The sequence below is a fragment of the Rissa tridactyla genome, chromosome 15 (genome assembly GCF_028500815.1).
Source record: "Rissa tridactyla isolate bRisTri1 chromosome 15, bRisTri1.patW.cur.20221130, whole genome shotgun sequence".
Taxonomy (NCBI): Eukaryota; Metazoa; Chordata; class Aves; order Charadriiformes; family Laridae; genus Rissa; species Rissa tridactyla.
The window spans coordinates 7,322,057-7,349,712 of NC_071480.1; the positions used below are offsets into that span (position 1 = coordinate 7,322,057).

At 48.1% G+C, this 27,656-nt stretch overlaps 1 protein-coding gene across 9 annotated transcripts in view; it reads left to right on the forward strand.

Moving 5' to 3' along the window:
- The first annotated feature begins 2,880 nt into the window (after positions 1-2,880).
- The window catches only part of PRPSAP1 (phosphoribosyl pyrophosphate synthetase associated protein 1), a 34,168-nt gene continuing 9,392 nt past the window's right edge, over positions 2,881-27,656 (forward strand). The window contains exons 1-9 of one of the 9 annotated variants that reach the window (XM_054221356.1): positions 3,587-3,897; positions 12,547-12,599; positions 14,168-14,234; positions 18,578-18,750; positions 19,176-19,291; positions 20,328-20,383; positions 21,286-21,431; positions 27,112-27,208; positions 27,401-27,454. In XM_054221356.1, the coding sequence (XP_054077331.1) occupies positions 3,734-3,897; positions 12,547-12,599; positions 14,168-14,234; positions 18,578-18,750; positions 19,176-19,291; positions 20,328-20,383; positions 21,286-21,431; positions 27,112-27,208; positions 27,401-27,454 (926 nt within the window). In that variant the 5' untranslated portion in view covers positions 3,587-3,733. Of the gene's footprint in view, positions 3,024-3,058; positions 3,185-3,586; positions 3,898-5,430; positions 5,590-5,611; positions 5,668-5,977; positions 6,088-12,546; positions 12,600-14,167; positions 14,235-18,577; positions 18,751-19,175; positions 19,292-20,327; positions 20,384-21,285; positions 21,432-27,111; positions 27,209-27,338; positions 27,455-27,656 lie in introns of those variants that run through there. The other 8 variants (XM_054221358.1, XM_054221361.1, XM_054221354.1 and 5 more) reach the window with 8 other exon arrangements.

A 27,656-nucleotide genomic window follows, 5' to 3' on the forward strand; every position in this document is an offset into this window, starting at 1 on the left:
CAGGAGAAAGGTTGGTTGTTACAGCGATAACGGCCACGATTTCTGCCCGCTGCCCTGCCCGGGCTCCTCAGGGGCTGATCCCAACCCCGCAGCTCCACCAGCCGCCCCAGTGGGACCCGCGGGGCCGTCCCTGCCAGGCTGCTGGGCTTCTCCGCTCAGGGATGAAGCTGGGGACACCAGGGGGTATCTCAGAAAGACGAGAGCAGGGTGGTTTTGGGGCAGGACGTGTTGTCAAGCACCTCCGAGGCGAACGCACGCAGAGGTGTCACCTGAGGTCTGCCGTGTCGGTGGCTGCCCGGCAGCAGAACGCACAAATTCATTGCACCTCAGCTGGGAACGCGAGGGCAGGTGACAACACGGGCAGAATCCATCCCCTGTGCCCAGGATGGGTCTGAGCACCCCGCAGAGCAGCAGGAATGAGGACTGAGGGATAGTGGGGGGGCAAAGGAGGGGCTGGGGGCACTCAGGACGGACACAGCACCAGCCCCGGGGTTGGTGTGCCAAGGATGCCAAGTGAGGAGCCAGCTGGCCGCAGGTGGGAAGGAGTTAGACAGCCCTTCCTTCCTCAGCACACCAGAATTGCATGGCAAGCCAGGAGGGAAGGGCTTTAAACGCGGAGGGCAGCAGCAAGTCCCTTCCCCAGGGACCTGGGAAGGAGCTGGTGGGAGGCTGAGCACCCTGCAGAGGTGCCGTGCCGTGGCCCCCCCGCAGCGCGGGGTCTCCCTCCTCACCCTCAGGGCATGTCCCCCTTGCTCCCCCCTTCCTGGGTGCTGATCTGGGGTTTCTCCCTGCAGCCACTGCTACCCTCGCCAGGGTGTCCCCGCAGGAGCCTGTCCCTGCTGTCCCCACGTCCCTTGGGGTGTCCCTGCTCCCCAGGAGCTGCCATTTCTCTGGTGGGTGCAGGAGGGACCTTGGGAAGCAGCCAACTTCCTCCATCCAAGAATAGTCTGCTCCCCCCACCCCGCCATTTTTTTTTCAGCTTCTTCCTTTTGAATCACAGAATGGTTCGGGTTAGAAGGCACCTTAAAGACCACCCAGTTCCAGCCCAAGCCATGGGCAGGGACACCTCCCACTAGACCAGGCTGCTCAAAGCCCCGTCCAGCCTGGCTTTGAACACCTCCAGGGATGGAAGTACAAAGCCAGCAACTTGTGACAAGTGAACGGCCACAGTGTGGGTGCTGTGACCACTGTCAAACAAATATGCCTTGCAGGGCAGCAGCGGCCGTCACTAAACGCACACCGAGGGAGAGCCCAGCCCGGGGTTGAGATGCTGCCAGCATGGATGCTGCCGGTTCATCCCAAGCTGCAGGGCTATCGCCAGGCTGAAGGCTGGATCAGCATTGCACCGCTGGCTGCGTTGCCTTCTCGGAGTGAATCCAGGCAGCTGATGCTGTGTTAGCTCTCGCTTCGCCTTACACTGCCATCGGGGAACATGCGGGGACATGGGAGTGGAGCTCGAACAGCCCCTGCCAGGACAAGACATGGACCTGCAGGGGACAGAAGGGACCTGGAGAGGCACCAGCAACCCAGCAGGGACCACAGGCAGCTGTGGTAGCTAAACTGCCTGCATGTTGGGAGAGGGAGCTGGTGTTGTGCTGGATCTGTCCCCGCAGCAAGCGCAGGGGGTGATGGCCATGCCATGGCTCCACACCCCCTGCCAGCACAGGCACCGTGGATGCAGTGATATAAACCTTGACCTTGCCCGGCCACATCACGCAACCCTGCAGCCCGTTTCGCTGCACTCGTGGTGGGTCCCCGCAGGGCTACGGCTGTGATGGAGGATCCATGCTGAGCCCTGCAGCCTGATCCTGCCGTGGGAGCAAAGCCAGGTGGCTGGTGAGGTGAACGGGGGACCCTCCTGCCTTGTACACCAGCTAAATAACCGCAGGGCTGGTCTTGAGTGATCATGGAAGGGGATGTGGGGATGGATCCACGCTGCAGGGACAAATACATGTCACCGGGCATGGTGAAGGGAGACAGAACTTGCCATCATGGTCCTCAGGACGTGCACCAGTGGCATACAGAGGGGACGCCGATGCATTTGTATCTTGTTCGTATTGAGGATACTGCATCTTAACAAAGGCTGGAGAGAGACAATCTTTAATGAAATGTTCAGCAGAAGGGGACTGACATGAAGGGTTTCTGACAGGAGTAATCACCAGAGGCACCATCACTGTCACGCACCTGACCCCGAGCGGCTGGCACGCACCAGAGCAGCCTGGCAGCGGGGAGAGATGCTACCGAATAACGGGGGTGTATGTCCTCCATGTCCTGAACGAAGCCCACCGCAACCTTCTTCCTCTTAGCCAGGAGAAAACAGGCCAAGGGATGATGACCTTACACGGGGAAAAAAGCTCTCCCTCCAGGGAGATGCAAGGCGATGAAAGAAGCGAAGCAATGCGGGGCGATCCTGGTGATGAAATTAATGCTGTTTGCCTTCCTTGTGATATAAAGTATGCTCCTTTGGCCTGGAAAGCTCGGCACAGAGCCCTACCAGCTGAGCTGGAGCAAAAATTTTCTGCTTAGATAAGCGCCTGTACCTGAGAGGGACTTTATTCTCAACACCCACAGAGCCCGGAGGACTTTCAGCGAGCCAGCATTCCCTTTGGGAAACGGTGCAGAGGTGTGTAGCTCCTTAGGGCCGCCATGATGGCACCGGGGTGCTGAGGGAAGGCCTGGGGCCTGGCTGGCAGAACCCCTCCTGAAGATTGTGGGTCGCCGCCGGGGGGGGGGCTCAGGCTTAAGATCTATGGGGCGGGAAGCCGCAGGCCTCCCCTCGGTGGGGCGGGGAGGGATGTGGGGCGGGCGGGTTCTCCGCCCCACCGAGGGGAGGCCTGCGGCTTCCCGCCCTGCCGGCCATAGACTCAGGCCAGAGCGCCGCCGCCGCGCTTCCGGCGGGCCGCCATCTTAGGCGCGGGCAGTGAAGCCGCCGCGTTGAAGCCGGGCAGAAGCGTGGTGGCTGCCCTGCGCACCTCCTCGCCGAGGAAAGGGATTTTACGCCGTTCTTCACGCCTCCTCCTCAGGTACCGGCGCTGTTGGGGCAGGAGGTGATGTAGCCTTTCTCCTGCTGTGAGGGGGAGAGTGCCCTCACCTAACATGGCAGCGGGGGCGGTCTCTCCCCGCCGAGAAGATGGCCGCTGAGGGGAGCGGCGCTCTAGCCGGGTGGCGGAGCTCGCTTGGCTGGGTGAGGGGAGTGTGAGGGGACCCCCCACCATCACAGGGACATCCCCCTCCTTGCTGCCTCACACGGACCCCCTCTTCCCGCCCGCTTCCAATCTTCCCCGCCCCAGCTCATCCCCGCCTTCCCCAGTCAGGGAGAACCCCCTTTCAGCCTTGGAACCCCCTTTCTGCCTTGCAGCCCCCTCAGTTTTGGGAGGTCTCCCATCCCCTGGTGCGTGAGGCGCCTCTGGGTGGGCGTGGGGAGGGTTTGGGTCGGGGTTACCCGGGGGCTGGCTCCCGGTGGGGGGGGGTTGCTTTGCAGGCAGCCCGTTGCCCCCCCCGCACACCCCACCCCCCACCCCCCCCCGGCCCTCTTCCCCTCCCAAGGCTGGTGCTGCTGCTCCCTTTTATTTTAATAGTCATATTTTCCACTCCCACCCCCACTTCTATACTTTGACACAGGAGTGGACCAGCAAGACCATAGGTAGCGGAAGGGTTTGTTCTTGTTCTCCTCCTCCTCCTCCTCCTCCCCACCCCTTAAGGGGCGGTGATCGTGGCGGAGAGGAAGAAAAGGATGCCACGGAAGCTGTTGTTGCCTTATAAATCTGTTTTTTCTCACTTTCGAGCTCCACGGGGGTTGCATGACTCTTTGGCGATGAACGCAGCCAGAAGTGGCTACCGGGTCTTCTCGGCCAACTCCACGGCAGCCTGCACCGAGCTGGCGAAGAGGATCACGGAGTAAGTTCCCTCTCTTTCAAGTTTCTTTCCCCCCGCCCCAGAGCTCCTCTGTGCAGGCAGGCTTTCTTCAAAGCGGTTGGAGAGGCTTTTGGCGTCCTCCCACCTTCCCAAGCCAAAGGCATCTGCTGCGAACACCTTTGCTGTGTAGGTTTTGCACTGCGAGTCTTCAGCAGCTCGGCCCTTCTCCTCCTCAGCACTGGCTCATCCCTCCTAAGAAATGAATTTGACCCAGCGATGAAAACGTACCGACTGCTTTCTGCCTTTTGAGTGTTTGACATCCATTTCAATGCTGGAGAGGCTTTGCAGCAGAGGCTGTTACTTTTGGGGAGGAAGGAGGTTAAACTTGGCCGAACAAACCTCAGAAAGCGTTTTAAGTGGTCTGGGAGATGCTCAAAACTTTCTCTGCTGCTTTTTGTGGGGATGGGTCAGCGACCTTGTTTGCTCAACAGCTTCACTGCTCGGGGTGCAGGGAGCATTCCGTGTGCAGACCTCGGTACAACACCTGCAGTTCCACTAACCAAAGTGGATTTCGGTGGGGTAGGGGAGGTAGGCAGCACATGCTAACAAGAGAAAGTTAAGTTTAGGGGTAGAAGTGTGCCCTCTCTTTTTTTTTTTTTTTTTTTTTTAGCCCATCAATTAGGGCAGAGTTTGACCTTGACTTGTCAGGGATGGATGTGCTGGGCCCTGCTGAATTAAGGGTGTTACAGCTGGCTCCAAAATGGGGCTCTTGGAGCACTGAATTTCCCCTGACACTTGATCTTTTGTTTTGAATTAGTTTGGTTCAAACTGGGGTACTCCTAGCCGAAGGAGCTTTTCTGAGACAGGGATCCATGTACTGGGGAGCTGTTGTCCTAAAGCAGGATTTGAACTTCCTTTCTGCTTTTTCCCAGCTATAGTTCATAGGAAGCTGCTCCCAAAATCAAGAGGACTCAGTGCTTGTTTGCTTGCTGCAGCACATAGCATCCTTGCTACCCTTTAGGCAGCTGCCGGCCTGTTCCTGTCCTCAAGGGCGTGCTTAAATTGGAAGCGTTACTAAATACAGGTGTGCTGCCACTTTAAACTGCAAGAACATTTTGCAGTTCGCCCAGGTAGCTTAATAAACACTGTGTTCAATCCTTAGCACAGATTATCTCCACGAAGCTGACTTGGCTGTTTGTCTGGGATCGCTGGTGTTGATGGGATGCGTGTTGGATAATAGTGATGGACTTCTTCAGGTGTGAGGCGGAGAGGGAAATCCTTGTGTTTGGGAGTGGAGAGGGTTTTTTTGGTTCATGTATTTTTGCTGGATTTGCTCAGTTCGGTATCACTTTCCTTTCACAGATACAACTCTGAAAATAAAGTCTCTTTATATAAAAAGTAAGTTTTGCTGCAACAGATGGGACATGGTTTTACATGGCTTGTCTGGTTGTGTCAACACAGAACATAACAGAAGTCCCCTAGCGACAAGCTCCAAGTTCTCAGGACTGAAAAAGCAAATGGGCAATCTTTATTCTCTGCTCTTTGTCTTAAAAATAACTCACTTTTTTTTTAAAGATGTAATGAGAAGAGACATGGAGCAGGCTTCCCCAGGCCACGGCACACGCAGCTGGCTGTGTGACGTGCTGCTGTAACCCTCTGCAGCGTTCCCAGTGATGCTCTGAGGCTGAATGACAGCAGGATCCAGAGAGTGACCTCCTGTCTGTCCTTCACAAAGTAAACTTTTAATAGAGGTGGTGTGGGCTTTTTGCCTTGGCTCTAACGTCAGCGAGAAAGTCGGATGCTCTGGTGGTGGTATGAGCACAACAGTGTGATACACAGCTACTGGCTAAACAGAGGCTTCAGTATGCGTAGATTTACTGTCTGTAAAATAGGAGTAGTGACCACTGTGAAATGGAAAGGGGTGTAGCATGATAGGCAGATGCGACTTTGTTGGAGGGGGGTGCACAATCTGGAACCGTTCATAGTAAGGATTTGCCCACAGTAAGAAGTGTCCCAAAAATAAAGGTATTTTCAGCACCTTGAGCGGTGTTTTTGCACTAACTTCCCTTAGGAGCTCAGGGGCTCTTTCAACATGTTTGTAATACATCCCTTGTTTTTTCAGGTTGCAAAAGATGCGTGACTGCTGGCTTTCCCACTGTGTCCCATCCCAGCCTGTACTTTGCTGGGGAGGTCAGTTGCGCCTTTTAATAGAGTTGGAGCAGTCGTATAAGGGTGAGTCTGTCCTCCAATATTGTGCGTTCTTTTTAAAGTTTTTTTATGACCTTTAGCGTAAGTAGTAAAAGAACTTTAAAACAACACGCAATATTAGGAGTAGAGCCCCTTGAGACACTTGTGCATCCAGGCTCTGTTGCTTGTAGGTATGATGTTAAAATCAATACTGGCTTATCTTGTTTTAAAATCCCAAGCCTGCGGAGGAGCAGTGTGGTATAAACCAGACATCTGAAAGCTGTTCAGTCTCCTCGCGTCACTTAAGGCAGAACTTCCAGAGTTCCTTTCGATTCAGGCTTTGAGCGTGGCGTTCTGGCACAATTCCGATCTTTACAGTTTCCTATTATGTATTCTTGTCTGGTTATAGGATGAGTGACCAGATAGTTAGTCTAACTTTCACTTTGAGTTTTCAGAGCTTTTGTTCATGTTAGTATCTGCCAGGAAGAGGAGATTGTGCTGGTTTATAAAAACCAAATAACCTTGTGAAACTTTAAATAATAAAGATGTGCCTTAGATTCAGGACCACTGAAACATAAAAAAACCTCATGTGTTTACTTGTATCTTATAAATTGAGAGGGATGATTTTTGGGTTTTGTGGTGTGTTTGTTTTTTTTTTTTTTAATTCTTGCCCAGATGGAAAGAAAACTCCTGCTGTAATTAGGACACTTGGCACCTGATTACAAGCTGCATTTGCAGGGGAGAAAGATAATTTCTGTGACCAGTGCTGATCCCTAATGGGCCTTGTGTGCTGCTGGGGGGAGGGAGGTCTAGCAAGTCTTTTTAATCTCCGGAGTCCAACAGATGCATTTAGATCTCCTTCTGACTGCAGTGTCTGGCACAGAGGGTAAAAATAATACATTCCGCTCCCTGCTTGTGTGTTTGGGTTGGAGGGGATTGCTGATTGAAGCTTGCTAATGCCTCCCCAGTGCTCCTGCAGGTCTGTGTTGTGTGGGAAGTGATACTGTCATAAACTTATTGCAGGCTGTGGATGTGAGTATTCTAGACATTCATTTTGTTTGCAGCACAGAAAATGCTGGTGATGTAAAGATAAAAGCAATGCAGCGAGCTTAAACAACGTGGAGTAATGAGGAAGAGATGGAGACTTGTGTTCTGATCTCTGGTTGTAGGGAGCCAGGGACACAACACTAAAACCAGGGTGGTGTTTTCTGTGAATGAGTGGGAGGTGAGCCCTGCTTTTGAGAGAGACAGCATGTTAGGAGGACTCTCAGCAACCTCACTCAGCTGAAGGAGAATTTCTGATGGGATGAGGGAAGGGTAATGTCAGCCTTCCTCATTAAGTCATCTTGCCAGCATGTGACACGATGGCACAGGGGAGTCAGATCACAGTAACCTTGTGATGCTGCTCTACCCTGTCTTCAAACCCTGTTCTTGCCTTCTGAAAAGAGCTCTTGTGTGGTGCTACAGGACGAGAGGAGGTGGCACCACCTCTTTTCCATCTCGGAAGATGCAGTATTGTGGCAGGAGGCTAACGGATGTTACAGGGTGACACCACATCAAAGAATTTTGGAAAGGGAAAAGAATCACCAGCTGAAAAGTAGTGTAGTTGGAGAGGGCTACAGACAGGGTGTTGGAGTAGGGTGAGCGTGGAGCAGTTGGGCTTTCAGATTTTCTGTGCAGCTTAGATAGAGCATGTAATGTGGCTGAGCAGATTGGCTTTGCGTGGTGGCTCTCTGTGCTGGCCAGTGCCAGGTTTAGGGAAAGTTCCTTCGTGAGGAGCAGACTGGTGGGAGTAGAGGAAAATCTGCCTAGTATTTGATGGTAGTTCAGCTGCATGGCTTTGGCATGGCTGGAACAAATGATACAAGTGCTGGATGGCTCTGGGTACAAGTGGCAGATGAGCAGCAGGGACTGTTCTTCAAGTAACCAGTCGTGCCGCGTAAAGGGGGGGCTCAGATAGTTATAAGGATATTTGAACAAAAGATATCGCCTTGTATCCAGGAAGCTGCTGTTTCCTTTCCCTTTCCTGCCTTGTTCTTGAAGTGGGAGATTAGGAAATACACCGTAGAGCTGCCGCTGCGCTACCTCACCCAGATGACTGATCTTTAAATAAAGATTTGCTCAAGTTTGAAAAGCAATTCAAAGTCACACTGTGGCTTGCTTTGGCCACGGTCAAGCACGGAGCATATATCCTCTGCTGTCAGCTCCAGCTCTTTCTGGAGTGAGTCTGTAGGTGTGGGACCAGTGAAAATCTAATAAAGAGGATATTGCCAGAATAAAATAATATCACAGTCAAGGGCTTTGTCTGTATGCAGATTTCTCTTCAAATTGAGGGCTTGCACTGTGAACTGGCTGGAAGCTTCCTTCAGAGATAACTTTACAAATATCTTTTAGGTGTTTGCCACAGAGTGGGAAAAGGCAATGCAACCTGGTCTGAGTCCTTCCCAGCAGTACTGAAACGTGCTTTCATGGCATGAATTACTACAACTGCACTTGCCTCTTGAATTTTGATTCAGCTAAACATCAAGTCTTTTTTAACTGACTGTCCTTTGTCTCTAGAGCCTGATGCAGTGGCTTCTGACAGTCTTCAGAGGAGCATTTTAAAGTACAGTCTGATACAACCCCATAGTGTTTCCTAAAATACTGCAGTGTGTCACTTCTTCATTAAACTATAGGTGACTTCCAACCTGTTCATATTTAGGCTGTGAGTTTGAGATGGATTTTATAGACACTCTTGTATCCACAGCTTAATATACTTTTGGCATTTGTTGAGACTGCGGAAAGTTAATCATCTTTCCTGAGCAATGTTTGCAGATAGAGATATTACAGATCAATATAAATTTTTTACTGGCCAGTTGCTCTGAGTAGGATTTTTAAAGAGAATTTTTCTCTTAGATGCTGTCAGGTCCTAGAGGAGTCGGTTTAGTGATCAAACTGGTGTGAGGACGGTAGAGCAGAGCGAGAAGCAAGGCTTTCCCCATCAGGAGCAGTGAGTGGTCAAACAGAGAAAGATTACACCGCAACAGCATTAAAGCTTTAAAAGCTGGGAGCAGCCTGGTGGTAATACCTTGATCCCACTCTGCCCAGCCCTCTGCACTGAGCTTGGCAGGGCTGTATGTGCATAGCTTAACAGATCCCAGTCCTGAAGACTGCTGCTTTTAAAAACAAAAGCAATGCCAAATTGAGTTTCTGTCTCCTGTGGATGGAGAAGGGAGCTTCCAGAAGTGAACCCCTGCTCTGATGTCTGCTCAGTGCTGGTTAAAAAGAGATTTCTGCAAAGACTGTAAAATCAGCCTGACCGTTCTCCAGTCTTAAACACTTCAGTGTCAGCAAAAGCCCCTACCTCCCCATAGCCAAATACCACACCACACAGCAGGGCTTTTTCGATGCACCTTGTTTTGCTTGGAGATGTGATTTATCTACAGGACCTAAAGTATTATTTTTTTCCAGAAGCAGCTGTATCTCTCTGTGGGGATGTGTGCTCCGGTTTACCTGTAGTGGTGGCCTTTTCTTTCCTAGTGTAGATCTGCCTGTGTCTGCAGACATGTGATCCAGTAATTGTGGTAACCCCTGTTCTGTGGCTATGCTGAAGCTGAATGCAAACAGAGTTCTTGCTGTCAGTTTAATTCCTCTATTGGCTAAAGCAATGACTGATGGGGAGCTTCTGCACGGAGGGGTTTTGGAGAGAAAAGAGTTGGGGATGGAGGGGAAGATGGGAGAGGTGACGGGAAAGGGGAATTTATCTTTGAACTCTGTTACCAGTGGTTCCTCCCAGGCTCTGTGGTGGCTAAGGCCGTGCTCTGCCCTTGACTTTTGTGTAAATCTTCCTTTTGACCCAAGTCCTGTGGAATTTGGTGTTTTACAACTGGAGCTATACAAACAGTCCCGTCTTTTAATAGCCTTGGCTAAATCAAGGTTTTTATCGGACTCCTGCAGTGGCTGAAGTCTCGGCTTACACAAAGCCTTCAGAAAGGGATTCGGTGGAAGGTGTGCCCCTTGGGTAAACATGCCTCAGCTGCTTTGGTGGAGCTGCCTGTTGGCCCGTCTGCCATGCCTGCAGCTCGCGGGACTGCAGAGCACTGCAGGCAGGGTTGGTGTATGACTTTTGTAGGCAGTTTTATCTCGTATCCTTCTTATTGCCTTCCCCCTTGTTTACTTGCAGTCAACAGTTGGAGCAGAGATGGGATTTATTGTCTGACCAGAGCAATCTACTACTGCTCATTCCTTTAAGTTGGCAGCTGCTTACTGTCTCTGCCGCTGCTATCTGCACCCAGGTTTGACAAGCTGAGCTGTTTAGTGTCCCTCTTTCCATCGAGGAGCAAACTGGCCTTTCCAATTTCTTGTTTCAGTGGCACTGAAACAGCATTGTTGCTGTACAATCTGAATAGGAGACCGCTGGACGCTAGTTTCTTCTTGCCAGTTACATCCTCGCAGAGCATCACAAACCTCCACTGTGTCTGTTTGCCACCTTGTAGCATTGGAAGTGCCACCCTCCAAGGGGTGTTTTGCTGAGATGTGTCCACAAGGACTATTTTAGAAGCTTTCCCTTCTTCTATGAGACGCAGTGTTGACTAAGGGCACTTGCACGGTCTTGTTAATGGATTTATTTTTTTTTTTCCCCAGTAGTGAGGTAGGAACGTGCTGTCTGCAGTGAAGTCAGAATGCACGTGCCTCCAAACAGAGCTTGCAAAACTTGACATGTGGTTGTGGAGGAACAAGTGTGAGTCATTAAACGTTTACACACACACACACACTGGTTTGTTTTGTGTGTATGTGTGATACTTGAGCTTGTTTCGACTTGGATGCCTTGGCAGTGATTAGGCTGAAGCTTAGTATTTGCAAATGCCTGACCGTCATCGGAAAGACAGTGGGATCACGATGGGCAGTAAGAGCTCAATAGATCCCATCTGCAAAACTCACCTTTACTGTGTGTCTGTCCCTGCGATCCCTAGGCTTGCCTTTGCTTGACTAGCTGCCAGCTCTTTTTTGAAGATGCTGAAGGTACTCAGGATGCCTTTGTATTGCAGCTGCAAGTTTTAACCCAGCAGGGCTGGTGAGAAAAGCCTAATTAAAGATTTGGGTGCGTGTCTGCTCTGGACTGCATGGTCCCTGGGTGATGCTGCAGTCAGTACCCAAGTCGGGCTGGTTACAATCTCACACATACGATTCTCGATGTGAGAGTTTACTCACCAGCCCCAGCCATGACAAAACGTGCCGCCAGACACGCGATTGGGAATGTGTGCTTGCCAAATACGTGCTAAGCAAATATATCATGTTGCATTTGAGTATCTGTTATCGCAGCTGTCCCAGGCGTGCTTTCCAGGCCAGCTTCTAGCTGAGACCTCCAGCTTGCGGGCTGATAGCTTAGTCCAGCAGTAGCTAGTGGGCCAACAGCAGGCCAGTGAGGGGCTGTCTCGCTCATTGACTTCTGAAAAAACAAATCTTTGTGACAATTGAAGAACAAGGCTGAGTCTGTGGCTGAGGAGGTGGAGAGAAACTGACTGCTGAAGGCAGTAGAGTCGGTGACAGATGTGGGCTCTTTATTCAGTGGTAGTCCTGATTTGCAAAATTTTGGCATGTGTCCAGGTAAATACAGTATATGTGCAGACAGGAAACTACCGCCATAATCAATGTGTTGAACAAAGGTATTTTGCAGGCATGAACTCTTTCCTAATCCAGCGTGTGGGCATGGCCCACTGAGCAGACCCAAGGTGAGAGGAGGGACTTGCCAGCTGACTTGCAGCAGCACACCTATCCCAAGCATCTTGCTGGTGCAGGGTCTCTCAGCTGAGGCTCACTGTTAAAGCACATGTGCCCCTAAATACTTACTAATACAGAAGTGTCACCTGAGGGGAAAAGTCTGCCTTTTGGAGCATTTAAAAAATGGTCTTCGAAGTGAATCTTTATTATATAAGAAAGAACCTAAAAAACAAATGGAGCTACTGTAATCTTTGTTGTGATGAATGTTGTAGGTTTGACTTTTTAGAAGGGAAAGGAATAATTTGAAAAAAAATCAGAAAAACTTTTTTTTTAAGTTAAAGTCTCTTCAGTCTGCTGAGTTATTTCAGAATGAAGGTTGGGAGGTGGGGTGGGAAGAAATAGACGTGGGAGTCAGGAAAAAAAGTGATTCAGTTGCCAGTAATTGAATCTGAGTAAATCATTGATGTTCAGTTCCACAACAGATCCACCTAAGGTAGCATTGCACGGGCCAGGCAAGATGTCCTTTGCTGTAACTTGGGAGACATGGCCTCTGGTCAATCATACAAGGACTGGCTCTTACAAGTACAGTGTTGACGTGCTGCAGAGCAGTGGTGCCCCAGGGCCCTCCTTGGGGACCTCGGAGGGAAGGAGACCTTGGGGAAGTGGTTTTGCAGCCTGGCTGGTGCACTCAGCTACCTGTTGGGCAGTGCTGCGTTTTATTGGTGTGTAATGGTTGGTCCAGTCTCTGCTTTGGATCACAAACTGCTGGGTTCCTCCATTTTTAATTTCCTTTTTTCTCTCCAGGCGTCTCGGTGCTGAGCTGGGGAAATCTGTGGTGTACCAGGAAACCAATGGAGGTAAGAAATCTTTACTATTTTCAACTGTTTTAAAGTAATCTTAAAAATACCGGCTAACTCCATCAACCAGACCTGTCTAATAAGTGCAGTGATTCAGCTGTGATGTTACTGCTCCTCCTGGCAGTGCTTAACCCCCATGTCTGACCTTGGACGAAGCAATTAAATGTGTTCTTTGTTTTCCCCTGTTATCTCATTTGTCTGCCCATGCTCGTATCTAAGGGAGAGCCCTACCTTGGGTGTTATCTGCTATAAAATCTTATGTGCTTAGCAAAACATCTCCTAGATTTAAAAGTAATGACCGGCTTTCTAAGTGTCTGCCTTGTAAACTTTTAAATTATCCCCTTCTTACAGGCTTCCCCTGCCACAGACAGTTTACAGCTGCCCTAGCAAGGACCTGTCCAGTTGCTTTAAAGAGCTCAAATTCAGGGCTGTGCTGGGCACGGTGTGTCTTGGAGCTTGCTTTCATCTCTTTAAATGTAGCAAGCATCCATTTTCAGATGCTGGGCTAAAACAGAAGGATATTGGCTAACAGAGTTCAGTGGCTAAGAGTAATTTACTGTTTCAAGACCTCAGTTACCTTATTTGCAAGAGAGACTAGAACCAGGAAGCTGATACAGGTGAGAGGAAGGGATGGAAATGGTGCTGACTCGGCATGAGGATTTATGACAGTGCTGCTGCTCTTACAGCCAGAATGGGCCACGTGGTGCATAAGCTGCCAAGGTTATGGTTGGCTTGGCTGTTGCGTTCAGGTTAGAGAGAGCTCGCTGCCCTTTGGGGCTAGTTTTAAATCAGGGCACTTGCTGCAAGGCCTGAAGTCATTCTTCATCACTGCACAGCAAATCCATCTGCTTTCAGCAGAGTCCCTTAAGGTTATTGACAGTGCCCAGGCAATTAGACTTTGAATTTGGTAGATATTTCTCTCCTTTTGCTTATCCCTGCCCTCTAGTTCATGACTGTGTGGGAAACGAATGGCTAAGACAGGCACCTTGGGGAAACCTGGTGTCATTGCTTTGCCTTTGCAGAGCTGCTTCAGGGCTCGGCTTTTGTGTTTGAGCCTGGGACTGTAGGAATTGTGTTCAGCAGAGACCCAGGTTTCCAGCTCATGTCAGTGTTGAAATGTCTTGACCTTGATATTGAAATTGGGGTGTTCTCCCTCTGAACTCTGTACTGCTGGTGTTGCCTTGGGCTTTCCAGCCTGTATGGAGCTGACCCCGCTGTAAGCTGCAAAAGAGCCAAGTTACCATCTTGGAAAGTACTAAAGGTTGTTCTGCTTTGGGTGGTTCATTGTTCGCTAATGAATGTGGCATTGACAGCTTTCATCACTCAGCATGGAGAAGTGGAAAGGATCTCTCATTGAGAGCTAGGTAATTGTCTTCTACGTGTAAGAGAACAGCTATTCAGCCTGGTTTTGCATTGTAAATACAACGAACTTACTGGTGTGTCATGTCAGCTCTTTACTTCCAGGGACCAGCCTTTGGAAAATCCCCTTGGCTCATCTGTGTGTAAATCTATAATCTGTAAATCTGATGTTTGGAAACAAAACTGACTCTGTTTTCAATCCTTTTCAGAAACAAGAGTTGAAATAAAAGAATCCGTCCGCGGACAGGATGTCTTCATTATACAGACAATCCCCAGGTAAGGGACTTGTGGCTCAGTTTTACAGCTGTGATGTGCTTTGAATTTCTGGTTCAGCAGATTGTTCGATAAGTTTGCTCACGGTTAGCCAGCATCGTAACTGGTCTATTTCCGGTGTTGTAATTGCTTTGACTTCCATTCAAGACACCACATAGCGTTAAGCTGTTAGAATTCCCAGAGGATTGCCTGCACCACAGCAAACTGAAAAGCTTCCCATCAAATAGCATAAGTGTGTCACTCGAGGCAAGAGCAAGTATGACTGATAGCTTCAAGTGAAACATCCCTGGTCTGTGTGTTGGTGTCCTTGCAGGCTCAGTTGCTTGGTGATTTCTGACTGGCATTTCCATTTCGGGATGCATAATTTCCTCTGCCTTCCAATTACCAAGCAGCAGAGCCAGCAACAAACAGCAGCTATTGCTTTCATTACAGGTTGGATTACTCTTCCCCTTTCACTGTAGTGATGTGAAACTGAGCTCAGGTGGAAGCCGATAGCTTCCCTCCTGCACTATTACAGTTCTTAATAATGTTAGGCATTTTTTTAAGTGGCCCTTTTTGGCTTTTATTTTGGGCTCTTCTAGCCTTAGAGTAAGAGGAAGAAGTGCTGCGAGTAACCAGGGGGCTAGAAAACCAGCTCTAACCCCAGGAACCTTGCTGCTCGCTGGCTGAGGAAGACTGTAGCGAGATAGCGCTGGTATGGTGAGAAGGGAGCCTACATACAAGTGATAACTGCAAAATGATCAACCAGGAGTAGGGGAGGTGCTGTTTTCAGAGATGAGGTATTGATAGGATGCCTTTTGCACAGTTAGCAAAACAAGGCTATTCCTGCTCTAATAGCCTTTTCCAAGTTACAAAATTCTGCTCAGATTTTGGAGATCACAAGAACTAATAAGTACCAGAGTTCACGTGGGTAGCAGAATGCCCTTGAAACAGAATTTTTCCTTGCTTGCCAAAGAAATAGAGCCCAGTGAGAATTCAAGTTCATTTTCTCTTTTACAGTGCTTGGCCTGTTGTTAAAGAAATCAGTAGGACTACAAGATTAGCTTGGTCACTTCTGGAATTCCTCTTGCAGGCTGAGACATTTTCCTAGAGCTCATCTCTCTCCAGAGAGATGCTCCAAGAGTTTCCTCCCTCAGGGAGCAACTAAATCTCTGCAAGACGGAAATCCACTGATGCAGGATTATGTTTCGGGTGAATAGTGCTGTTCTCCTATCCCTTGTGAGAGCATTCTCTGAAATGACTTGTAACTGAGAGCTGTGTAAACATGAAACAGATAAGGTGTTTGGAGAGAGATAACTCGGAGCATTAGGGACAGCAATAGTTTTGGGAGGAGAAAACCTCCCCTGCTTTAGCTTGTTGATCCCCTTGTTTTTCCATAAACTGAATTAAACGTTATGGGCCAAGAAATGAATCCTCTTTAGCCACAATGTTCAAAGCCCTCCAGGTGAGGAGCCACAGTTGTGCAACCAAGTTATCTTTTATACTTCAGCTGCAGCTATCCCTTGTTGCATTGCTTGAGAGGAGAGGTTCAAGGGCATCTCAGTTTTGCAGTGGTTTTCAGGGAGCTTTTCAGCAGAGTAAAACCACTGTGTTGAATAAGCTGAGAACAGGACTTCAGCACTCAGTAGCTGTTTGAAAATCAAACAAAATATTAGGACTTAATGGGAAGGGAGTAGAGAGGGAAACAAACTTGTTATGCTGCGGTGTGAATTCACAGCCTGCATCTTAAATGCACAGAGAGAGAACAGGAAGACCTGAATATTAGATACAATATCCCTGTCCAAAAAGCAAATAGCAGAACTAAAAAAGTTATGAAGACAGGTATTGTCCAAGACTACTGGTTTGTGGACTCGCATTCGTATGAGGGAAAACCAAATAGCTCATGTTTAGACTGTAGAAAAACGAAGGAGTTGGTGGTTTAATGATACACTAAAAGCGAAAAGAGTCTTTTAGTGATGAGTGTTGGTGCTGGTTGTTGCAAAGTTGATTGGCAGCTTCACATAAGCCATTTGCTCAACCCTGAGAAAAGGGATCTTCAGGAATGGCTCAGGTAGGGATGGGGAGCAGCGAGGGAGGCTGAAGAGGGGTGGTAAACAGGGTGTTGGGGATAGCTGAGCTGGCTCTAAATGTCCTGGTAATGAGCTGACAGTCCCTGTGTGCAGTCTTGGCTCTGGCTTTCCAGCAGTAACTATGAGCGTGGCTTCAAGGCAGGAGGCAGGGAGGGCAGCGAGGAGTCGGGGATGCTCTCCTGGGTACCTGTTTTGGAGATGCTGTGGCTGGGATTCTACTGCAGATGTTATTTCCCCCAATTAGTCCCCACCCCAAGCCAGGTCCTTGAATGGGGTCAGTGCCTCTTGCAGCAGAGCAGATCAGTGTGATGACTGGCTCAGAATGAAGCATCCAGGAGGATGCTCCTCACCTAGATGAGCCCCCCAGCCCACCCACCCTGGAAGGGTGCCCTGCTGGAAGGGCAGATGCATCCACCTCTGCCTGGTGCCTGTGCCAGCTGGTCTGCAGGAGCTTCCCAGAGTCCAGCATGGGGTCCTGCCTTGAATATTGAGAGAGGTGTTCCTCCTTGAGTAATTTCCCAATCTATACGGCTACCAGTGTCCCACAACAGCACCAGGACTGTTGATGCTCTTTGAAATAGATGGTAACCCTTTCTCTCAGGAGCAGTTGTGTTCTCTATCTGCCTTCCATGTGAATATGTATATTTTTAAAGAGTAATTTGAAAAATAATGATGGAAAACAGTGAATTTCGGGAATGAACTTTAAATAGGCTTAAACTTGGCCACTTTGTTTTTATAAAACACTGATAGTAGCATTTTTTTCTCCTCTCGCGGCCCCAGTGGCACAGCTAAAACACCAAAGGGAAGAAACAGTTCTTTGTTTGCTCGTTGTCCTACGTGGCAGGGGGCTATGTTTTATGTAATTCTTGGCTGGGTGCTTCCGAGCTAACAAAGCTTGCTTGTGTGTAAATGGCATTGTGCGCAAGGGCTAGCGGAGCCAGTGGGAGAACAGAGACCCAGAGCGCTCACAAATGAAGAGGCACAAACAGAGGTTAATTTCTGAAGGAGGGGGGAACGATGGAGAAGTGGAAATGGTTAGAGGTTTGTCACAGGTCACACAGACGGAGGCTTGGACAATGGTATCTCTGAGCTCTTGGGGAAGCCATCCCCGGTGGTCAGGAGGAAAACAGGTCCTCGAGCAATGCCTGGGTAACATTCAAAAAGCTCTGCAGAGCTTTAAGCTGCTCTGTGCTGTTTATTCCTCTGCTGATGGGTGTAAAGACGGCCCGGTCAGACCCTGCTCTGTCACCGTGGGCTCCACGACTGAGCCACCCCCAGCATTGCCCTCCTGGAGACCTGTCTGGGGAAGTGGTGTGTCATTTGAGGCTGTCCCTGCTGAAACCCCCCCAAGCAAGGGTGTCTGCATTGTAGGAGGGTGGCCTGTCCCTCTGTGTTCTCTGAAGTGCATGTTCCTCAGTTCCCAAATGGTCTCAAGTCAGTTTGTGACAATGCAGACGGAGTCTCTTGGTCTTGGTTTTAAGGAACTAAAAGGGCTTGACTTTTTTTTTGTTGTTTTTTTTCCCCCTTCCCAAAATGAATTAAAATGCAGATTAACACAATCCTGCTGGGCCACACCAGTCATCATGGTGAACTGAACTGAAAACGGGGTTTTACATTTATTCCTTGCTGTGGTCTACAGATATGTTCTGCCTGTGTTGCTTTTTTTTTTTTTATTCTTTCAAGAAACAGTCATTTAGCACTTAGTGTGCAGTTGTTCCTTCTATCTATAGATAAGCTAGATAGTATGGAGATGCTGACCTCCACCAGTGATGCATCTGGACTTTGTACTGCTCCAAAATGCAGCATATGTTAAGGCAGAAAAAATAACCCACCTTTACGTTGAATTTATTAGGGTATTTTTGACAATGTGGATGAAGCTGTGTTGGCTAAATGCGTGCTGCTTCTTTAAAAGACTGTTTTATTTCAAAATACACTGTATGAAGTGACATTATTTTTTTCCAACATAAATGAAAAAATGTTTCGTTTTGTTGTGATGATGGAGGGAAATCATTACACATCTCATGTTAGAATAGAAAATCAAATTCTGGTCCACGGCTCTTGAGTGCTGGAGTCAGGTGCTGTACATATAACAGTTGATTGTAATGGGCTGTGGCATGATGGATGGAGCTATAAGATTACAATCTGGGTCTTGCATACACATTAGCATAAGATGTAGCATTATTTGCTTAGAAGTTTGGTGAGGAGAGGTATGGGTATACGAGGAGTTTCATTGGAAAAACACCTGCTAATATTTGGAATGGTTTTCAAATCTCCTAGAGATGTGAATACCGCTGTCATGGAGCTGCTGATAATGGCATACGCACTGAAGACTTCCTGTGCCAGGAACATCATTGGGGTCATCCCTTACTTCCCCTACAGCAAACAGAGCAAGATGAGGAAGAGGGGCTCTATAGTCTGCAAGCTGCTGGCTTCGATGCTCGCCAAGGCAGGTGAGCGTCACAGGGAGCAGCAGAACGGCAGGCTTGGACGCTGCAGTGCATCCAGCTGCTGGGCATCCTAGAGGGCATCTGTCTGTCCATTCCTCACCCATTCGATGTTAGGACGTGCTGCCGAGCCCTTGAGCCACTTTGGGGGAGTTCATTTTCTTCAGCTTAGTTTTATTTCTTTGTAACTTGTGCCTGGGGAAGTGGCCTAGAAGTGTCATTGAAATACAGTGTCAGCTGTGACTTACCGCATGCCTGTTTCTCATTATGTCTTTGGAACTTTTTACGTTAACCTGTTTATGCTTATTTTATCACATGGCATAATAGTCTGAGTAATAGCTAAAATAGTCTGGAAAATGGAGGTATTAGAGGAACTCCAGCCTTGTGGGAGTTGTCTCAATTCATTGTTATCTTTTTTTTTTTTTCCTTAGGTTTAACACACATTATCACTATGGACCTTCATCAAAAGGAAATTCAAGGCTTCTTCAGCTTCCCAGTAGACAACCTGAGAGCATCCCCTTTCTTGCTTCAGTATATACAGGAAGAAGTGAGGTTACTCTAGTTCTATATATATCAACTTGTCTTAATGTGATAGCAGCGTTGGGCCTCTGCTTATGCAGAGGTTGTGTTGTCCAGCTAGGTCAATCTTTCTGTTAATGAATTCTTTCTTAGGGGATACCTATTGCATGTTTCTTAGGAAAGTGGGAAAATATTATATTGTATGATTGTACCTGGATAGAAATTGAACTCTTGACCATAAGCAGAAGACAAGCTTGCGCTCTGTAGAGTTAGTGCCATTGCGAGATGCTGTTTATGCTTCTGCCTCTAATCACCTTTTAAATCCTGTTAAACTGTCTCACCTCGCCCTTTGTTCTGCGGTGGATGTCTGATTGCTCTGAATTATTGATAGACTTTGTCTTGGGCTGAGTGTAGGAATGCTGAGCACAGGAGCGCTGGGGGCAGGGCATAGTGGTTTTATTTTCCATGTGCAAAAGATGACTTATGCTCACATGGTGAGAGCAAGGCTTCTCTGTAGAGGGAGAGCAGACTTTGGGTTCACACCTCCCAGACAGAAGTAGCTGCAGACGGTCCATGCAGGGTATGTTAAACACAGTGGATGTTCCCACCTTTGCCCATTTTAAACATTTTTTTGCTCTGCACGGGCACTGGGGCTCTGTAAGCTGGTGAGAGCTGGGGTTTGATACCTCTGGCCCCCAGGGCCCATCGCTACACCTTCCCCTTCTTCCCCACGCTGCGTGCGGTGCCCTGTGTCTCAGCTGCGCTCAGCACTGCAGACCAGGCAATAACTTGTGGGCACCAGCAAGGAAGGAGGCACAGAGCTGCAGTCGTGTGCAGAAGTAGGACCTGCAGTATTGCCTGTACTAAACTTATTTGTGTTACACTTGGGACAAAATACACAAATTCTGGTGGTGAAAAGGAGTGTAATTGCCTCTCTAGTTTCTTGCCACAGAATGAGGATGTGGGTCTGGGGAAGGAGAGTGGTGTGATTATTCATCCATGTATCCAATCAGTTACTCACTAGCAAGAACATCTTTACTGAAATAACTTTTTATTACATCTAGATTCCAGATTACAGAAACGCGGTTATTGTAGCCAAATCTCCTGATGCAGCTAAAAGGTAAATGGATGCTTTACTAGCTGGTTAAAGTAACTTGGAAAAGATCTGGGCTGATGGGAAATATGCCAAGAAAAATATGGGAGGGCCTCAAATGGATCAGCAATCTGGTCCATAGGTTCTTTGTGGCTGGAAACAGGATGGATGTTTGTAGCAGTGCAGATGGGCAGCTGAATTTTGCAGTCTGACCCTGTGGGAGTGAACTCTGGAGGTCTCTGCTGCTGCAGAGCTAGGTGGTTTACCTGAGGCCAGGATCAGCCTGCAGAAGAGAAGGCTCCAGGGAGAGCCTTCCAGTACCTAAAGGGGGCCTATAGGAGAGATGGGGAGGGACCCTTTATGAGGGATTGTAGCAACAGGATGAGGGGTAATGATTTTCAAACTTGAAAGAGGGGAGACTTAGATTAGATACCAGGAAGAAATTCTCTCCTGTGAGGGTGGTGAGCCCCTGGCCCAGGTTGCCCAGAGAAGCTGTGGCTGCCCCATCCCTGGAGGGGTTCAAGGCCAGGCTGGACGGGGCTTGGAGCAACCTGGGCTGATGGGAGGTGTCCCTGCCCAGGGCAGGGGATTGGGACTAGATGGTCTTTAAGGTCCCTTCCAACCCAAACCATTCTATGACTCTATGATCAGACTTGCTGCATGAGTTGCAGCAGTGCCTGACCATTTTGGAAAGCACTTAGCATATTGAGGAATGCCAGGACATCCCTGGTGGATCCAAGGGGTAGGGTGGGCTTTGGGATATTAGGAGGACTGAAAAGTCACTTCCAGTGAAGTTTTTTGCTGGGGAATGAATGGCCACAGAGGTGCAGCCTTTGTTTGCCCTGTGGGGTCTGGGAGATGCCTGCCCCATTGGGCTGTGAAATTACATCACCCCAACGTCTTCCTGACATGCTGTGGTTGTCCTGCAGGGCTCAGTCTTACGCTGAGAGACTACGGCTGGGACTAGCAGTGATCCATGGAGAGGCTCAGTGTACAGAGCAGGACATGGATGACGGACGTCACTCCCCTCCGATGGTCAAAAATGCAACTGTGCATCCTGGTCTGGAGCTGCCGTGTAAGATTAAGCTTCTCTGCTTACCCTTGGGCAAAAAAAGGGAAAAGTTTAGTGGGAAATTGCTGTCAGTTTAGCTCTGTAGGTATAACCAACCTAATGGCAGTTGGACCAGTGGCATTTTTCTCATGGAAAGGCTGATAGCAGCAAGTTGTAGGAGAAGGTACAGGGGAAGGTTTTTATTTACCTTTTTCTGGCCATGCAGAGCATCAGTATTTGTTCTCCTTGGCTGTTCCCACTCAACAGCGTGGGGACTGACAAAACTCTGATACAGGTGGCGCTTTTACAGCACTCGGTGACAAAACTCATTGAGCTCATGAAACAGGAAAAAAAAATGCAAAAGTGTAACTAACATGGGAACAGGCACTGAGACAGGCCGCTGTCCCCAGCGTGGAGGGGAGGGCTGGCCTTTGTCTTCCCCTCCTGCTGCAGGCGCTATTACTGCTGGAAATTTTCTTCATCTTGGCAGCCAGGTGATCATGTTCCAGTGTCTGCTTTGACAAGGTTTTGAGGCTTGTGTGGCTAGTGTGAATAGGTTCTCCAAGAGCATTGCTGAGCTTCTTCCTGTGCTCTTGCCTTCAGTTGATAAGCTGCTGATTTGGGAGCACAGAGCAAAGTGAAAAAGGAGGAAACCTGTATTCTGGGAAATGCTGGCCTCTTAAGATTGCTTGTATTCCTGCAACAGCAGCAGTCAAGCAACAACAGTATAATCAAAACCCGGCTCCCTCTTGGGAGGGTTTTAGCTTTCTAGGTAGACGGTGGTAGGACAGAAATGATGAGTGCAGTGAACGTGGCTGAGAACCAAGCGTGGGAAAGGATGCATGCTGCTGTGTGTGGTAAGGAGCCATCCATCATGCAGCCAAACTTAATTATACTGGCACTGGCTAGGGCTACTGATAAGCGTCTCCTCTTTTGAAGTTTAGGGACAACATCCAACCAGTTTGTGGGCAGGTTGTGGTGGGGAAAGGCAAGTAAGACTGCAGGCGTTTTTCATTACCCCAGTCATTGCTCACCATAATACAATCAGTTAAACAAAGCTTATGTTGCTGGTGAAACTCCTCTTGGGTGTTGGGGGACAAGTGGTGTTTGGCAAAGGAGTTTTGGACTTCATCTTGATTGTCCCCCTTCTGACAAGGGGAATTTTTTTTCATGCGCTTCCAACAAAACGTGAATTTGCATGGTTACACTCTTGGCCTTTTCCTTCCCCTCCTAATCCGAAGAGGATAATGACCTCCAAAATATCCCCGGATGACATTTGTCTGCTACCAGGGCATCGGTGCGACTGTATCTTTATTTCCAACCGTGTCACTTCAAGGAAGCTCAGCTGTGGGATGTTGTGCTGCTGGAGAGCCCTATAAACAGTAGCTCATAAGGAAATGTGCCCTTGTCCAGTTTAGTTACGATTTCAGTGGAAAATGGTTTTCAGTCCTCAGCTATCGAAACACGAACTAATTTGCTATGTATCACCACTTTCTTATTTTATCTCCTGCAGAAACTCTGCCCTTGACCAATGACCTTCCATTCCTGCATGCCTAAGGCACAAATGTAAAACAACGAAGCTGTGGCTTGGTAGCTGTCTGTCGGGGGTGAGATGTGGGGTTGATTATGGGGTGAGATTGTCCAGAACCCTCAGCAGAAAGTTGGTTTTCTTTCCAGTTTTCTAATCTTAATAGATCCCTGGTTTTGAGCGAGTTGGGCTGTGTTACTGGAGGTACAGAATACTGAGGTGCTATCTGTCTAAAGCAGTCTGTGAGCTTCTAGTGCATCCTGGTTGTGTCACAGCCTCTGCCATGGATCCACGCTCTGCCAGACAGAGGTGAAAATGCAGCTAGGGTTAGGGATGGCAATGCTGTGAGTGTTTGTACTTACCCTCTCATCTACGCCTCCTTTCTTGTCCGATTCAGTCATTTGAAGAGTGTCTTCCCGCCTCAAGTGGCACATCAAACAAAACCCTTGGTCAGCTCTTCCCGCTGTGCGTACCATCACCGGCAATCCTGGTGGTGTACGGTCTGATGGCAGAGGGAAGCAGGGTTCAGCTATGTCCCTGTATTGTCCTTTGTGAAAGGTAGGACACACGCTACACACCCAGAGCTGTATGCTTCCTTACACCAAAACTGGCTGGAAGAACCTCCGGTTGTCAAAACAGAACCAGTCTGCACGTCCGCCTGGCTCAGCTGCCACAAACCTGGGTCTGGGCAGTCAGCAGTGGGGTGCTCCTGGAGAGTGGCTGAGACTAACCGTGGAGCACCCTGCTCTGGGCTACAACCAGGTCAGTGTGGAGCGTCCTATCCTCCCTCTCTAGACTCTGCAGTTCCGGGTCCCTGGCATTTGTGTTACAGTCAGAAGAGAGGCGAAACCCATGTCTGGGAGCAGCCCCAGAGCCCTACAGCGATGACTTATGCTTTATGCCATTCTTCACGGGCTTCCTAGTGAATTGGCTGGGCTGCTGCGTCCTGGCATGCACTCTTCTCCCTGTTCTAGTAGAGATCATGTGCCTTTAATTAACGAGTGTTATGCAGTGTAATGGCTTATTTATTGTCCTGAGAGCGTAGCCTGATGTGATACTCGGATTTGGTGGCATATGGAGCCATAACAGAAAAATGCCAAAGGTGCTTCCAATTGCTTTTCTTAAAGTGCTGTGCTAAAGTGGCAGCAAGAGCTCACGTCACTCAAAAACCAGAAATTGGAGCCTTTGAGGCAGGATGTCACTCCGAGGTTATTCCCTTTGATTGCGTGCTCTTTGTCTTTCAAAGCTTGCAGCTGGCTTGAGGCTGTGCTTTAACAAATGCAAGTGGACTCTTTGCATGTTTCCTCCTCCTTGAGAAAAGCAGTGGAGCACCATCTGTTAAATCATTTCAGTGGCTTTGAAATTCACTACTTTATACAGATAGCTAATGGCCTGCTTCAAACCCAGAGCCCAGCAAACTGCCGTGAAGGAAGGGAGTTTGGGTGAAAAACTGGAGTGACCATAGGTCTGTTCCTACTTCCCTACGCCCATCTCTTTCCTGTGTTTAGGCTGGGCACCGGGACGTTATCTGTCCTTCCAGGTTTATCTCTTCACAAAACAATTCGTTCCTGAGCAGCCTTTTGATCATAGACTCTGTTGTAAATGCAGCATTATTTTACTTGGTGATTATCGCTTTCATGCACGCTGTGAGCTCCAAGTAGAATTTGGTATAGCATTCCTTAACCCGTTTTTGACCGCTTAATTAAGGCAACAGGTTTATGCACCTGGGCACGCTGTTTCTTTGTGCCAGTGATCATCTCCCCTTTAACGCGTGGTACTTTGGCCCATATTACTCATATCAAAATGAAAGTGCAGGTTAGAGTTTGGCTGATTAACTTATTTCCTCACCACCCCTCAATGTTCTTTGATATTCTTGTTTTATAAAAATAGTGGTTGTTTTTTCGTTCTCTTGTCTTTATTTTTTTTCCCCCTAAAAGCTACAGATACCACAAGCGTCTTTTCTTACTCTCCAGGAAAAAAAACAACTCTTTTAATATAAACTCGTACATTAAGCCAAAGGGTTATGCCAGGCAGGAGTACAGCTTACAACTTCTGTTGCCCTCTTTTGTCCACATAAAAATAGAGGTTTTGTGTCTGAGAGAAAAATGTTCTCTATTATTTGAAACTTTTTTCAATTCACCTTCTTGTAGCAGTTCTGACTTGTGCATCGTGGTATGTCCAAAGATTTTGAAGAAACTGGCCACAATAACCCTTGCATAAGCTCTCACCATGTTGGAGCAATCAAAGTTCTCTTGCAATTTGATGTGGTTGTGGGTAGATCTTTGGCTTGCAATTTTTTTTTCTTTTCTTTGCAGAGAAAATTGAACAAGAAAAAGGGAGAACATCTCTTTAGGATCCGGGTAGGTCGACGTGTTGCCTACCATACTTTAAAAATAAAGTAAAAATGGAATGCAGCATTTAAAAATGGACAAGAGATGTGAAGCACTGCTAATGTTGCTAGCTGCTGTCTTAGCCTTTGAGCATAGTAAGGAATGTGCCTGCTTCCCTTATGGAGTGGGAGGATGCTGATTTGCTGAAACTTCATATGTTTATCAGTAGAACAGTGCTGAATTTCAGCTCCCTCAGGTCTTAGAAAAGTGTTTTCCCTATCCTGGCTGTTGTAAACAGAAATGGTACTTGTCTGTGGATGCACACGAAGGATGGGTTGGCAGCCAGGTGTAATCCTTTTGGAATTTCACAGCTCCCACCAGGACTTTTGTCACTGTCCAAACTAGATAATAAACTAATAACTAATCTAAGCAGGTATGTAGTGCCTGTAATTGAAATTTATGGTCTACTTATCTCTTGTGACGCTTAATCCTGGTTCATTACAAGTACTCTTCCTTCTCGTAAGAATATTTTCCTTTCAGGATTTAGGCATGACTTCGCATTTGATAGGAGTGTCAGAAATAACAATGCAAGGGAGGCTGGGGAATCTGTGCTCCAAAGAGCAATTAACTCTTTAAGTCCAAGGTAGCTGTGACTTTAGCTGCAAAACCTAGCAGTGAGTAATGTAACTTTGGTCAAAACAAAACTACTGAACACCTTTTATACAATTTTGGTAGGCTTACAGAAAACCAGTTTGTGAGGTAGGTCGTGCATATGAAGAAGAGCACTACAGGTGAATCTTTGGAGCTGTGGTCCTTATAATTGCTTTCATCGCATCCCTCGATCTGACTCACTCAGCCAGCTGTGCTGGCACTCTGAGCATTCCCAGGCACTGATGAGTTGTGGGAATAGTACTGGATCAGCCTGCTGTGCAGGATGGGGAGTTTCATGGAGGACTTTGTTGACCCAGGAGGGCAGAAATCAATGTTTAGACAGGCTTTTTGATGGGCAGTGGCTTGTGTTCTCATGCTGCTCAGGTATTATATGGAAGTAGGTTATCTTAAAGAAGAAAAATCTTGCTATCTAGGGCCTCCAAAACTCCTCGGCACATGAAAAGCCTCTGTGGCCAGAATCCTGGCAAGCCTTGAGCTTATGAAGAGGAGAGGTACAAAGTGCCTTGGTAGGACGCTTCTATGTTCTCTACAGGGAGTGTAGCAAATCTGGGAGGGGTGCAAGTGGGCCAGGTAAGCGTTACAAATGCTGGATGTTCGTCTTTCCTTCAGCGGTTAGACCAGCCCAGATATCACCTATCACATGCATGCCCACCACTGTGTCCTTTCATGCTGGGGTTTTTTGTACTGCGTTCTCTGTGTAAACCAGCACCCTCTGGCAAGTAAGAGGTTTGGCTTCTGCACAGCTAGTCCTTGGCCAGTGTCAGAGGCTGAGTGCCGTTCAGTGTGAGTCTGAAGACTGTGTTATGTATGGACACTCTCAGTGCATCTTAGTTCATAACTTTGTTATTTTTCACACTGCTGCTGAAAGCTTTTTGGGATAAGGGATAAAGCCTGTTAAATGTGTAGTTTTTGCAAGAGCCATGTCAGGGCACAAGTAGAGCCGGGAGGGAGTGGAGCCTTATTTCCTAGTTCATCTCTTCACCAGGTGTCAGATAGCACAGCTCATCAATGTGTACTTTTTCTCTCAGTTGCTGCTTGCACTGAGTTTGTAGAACTGAGTTTGAACTGGATTTTTGTCTTGCTCTTTTGGTTAAAACACTAAAAAAAATAAAAATAAAAAAATCAGCAAACTTTTGCTTCTGCAAGCTTCCTTAAGCGTTCTTTTCCTGAACAGGTACTCTTAAGGTCCTTACGCCCTCTGAAAGAGCCTTGTGTGTTTGGTGGTATGAGAGAAAGCAAGCAAGCTGCAGTGCGAGTCTCAAATCTTTCAGGTGAATTAGTGAGTCCAACAGGTGAAAAACTGCAGCTTGTAAAGCATGTGCCCTTTGAGAGGAGTTGCTCCGAGAAGCCCATTTGTTGTTCCCAATCGTGAGATACCCCTTTTTTTTTTTTTTTTTCAAGTCCTGTTCTAGAGCACAAAGAATGTCACTGACATGTCCCGTAAACTATGTGCTGCTTTGTAGTTCTCCTTGCACAGGGGTCTGTGAAGATATTTGGATTTGCTTACTGTCTTGGAGGTCAGTACGAGGTCCCCACAGAAACTGAGAGCTTCATCTTTAGGCAGCACTGCTATTCATTTAAGGAGGAAAATGATGGTTAAACCAGTGGTTACCCACTTAGGTGGGTGTCAGGATAATGTAAAGCACATGTCTGTATCTGTGGCAATATAAGATGTAGTTAAGGGCTGAGCCTCTTGTGTGGCAGAGCTGTTGCGGTTTG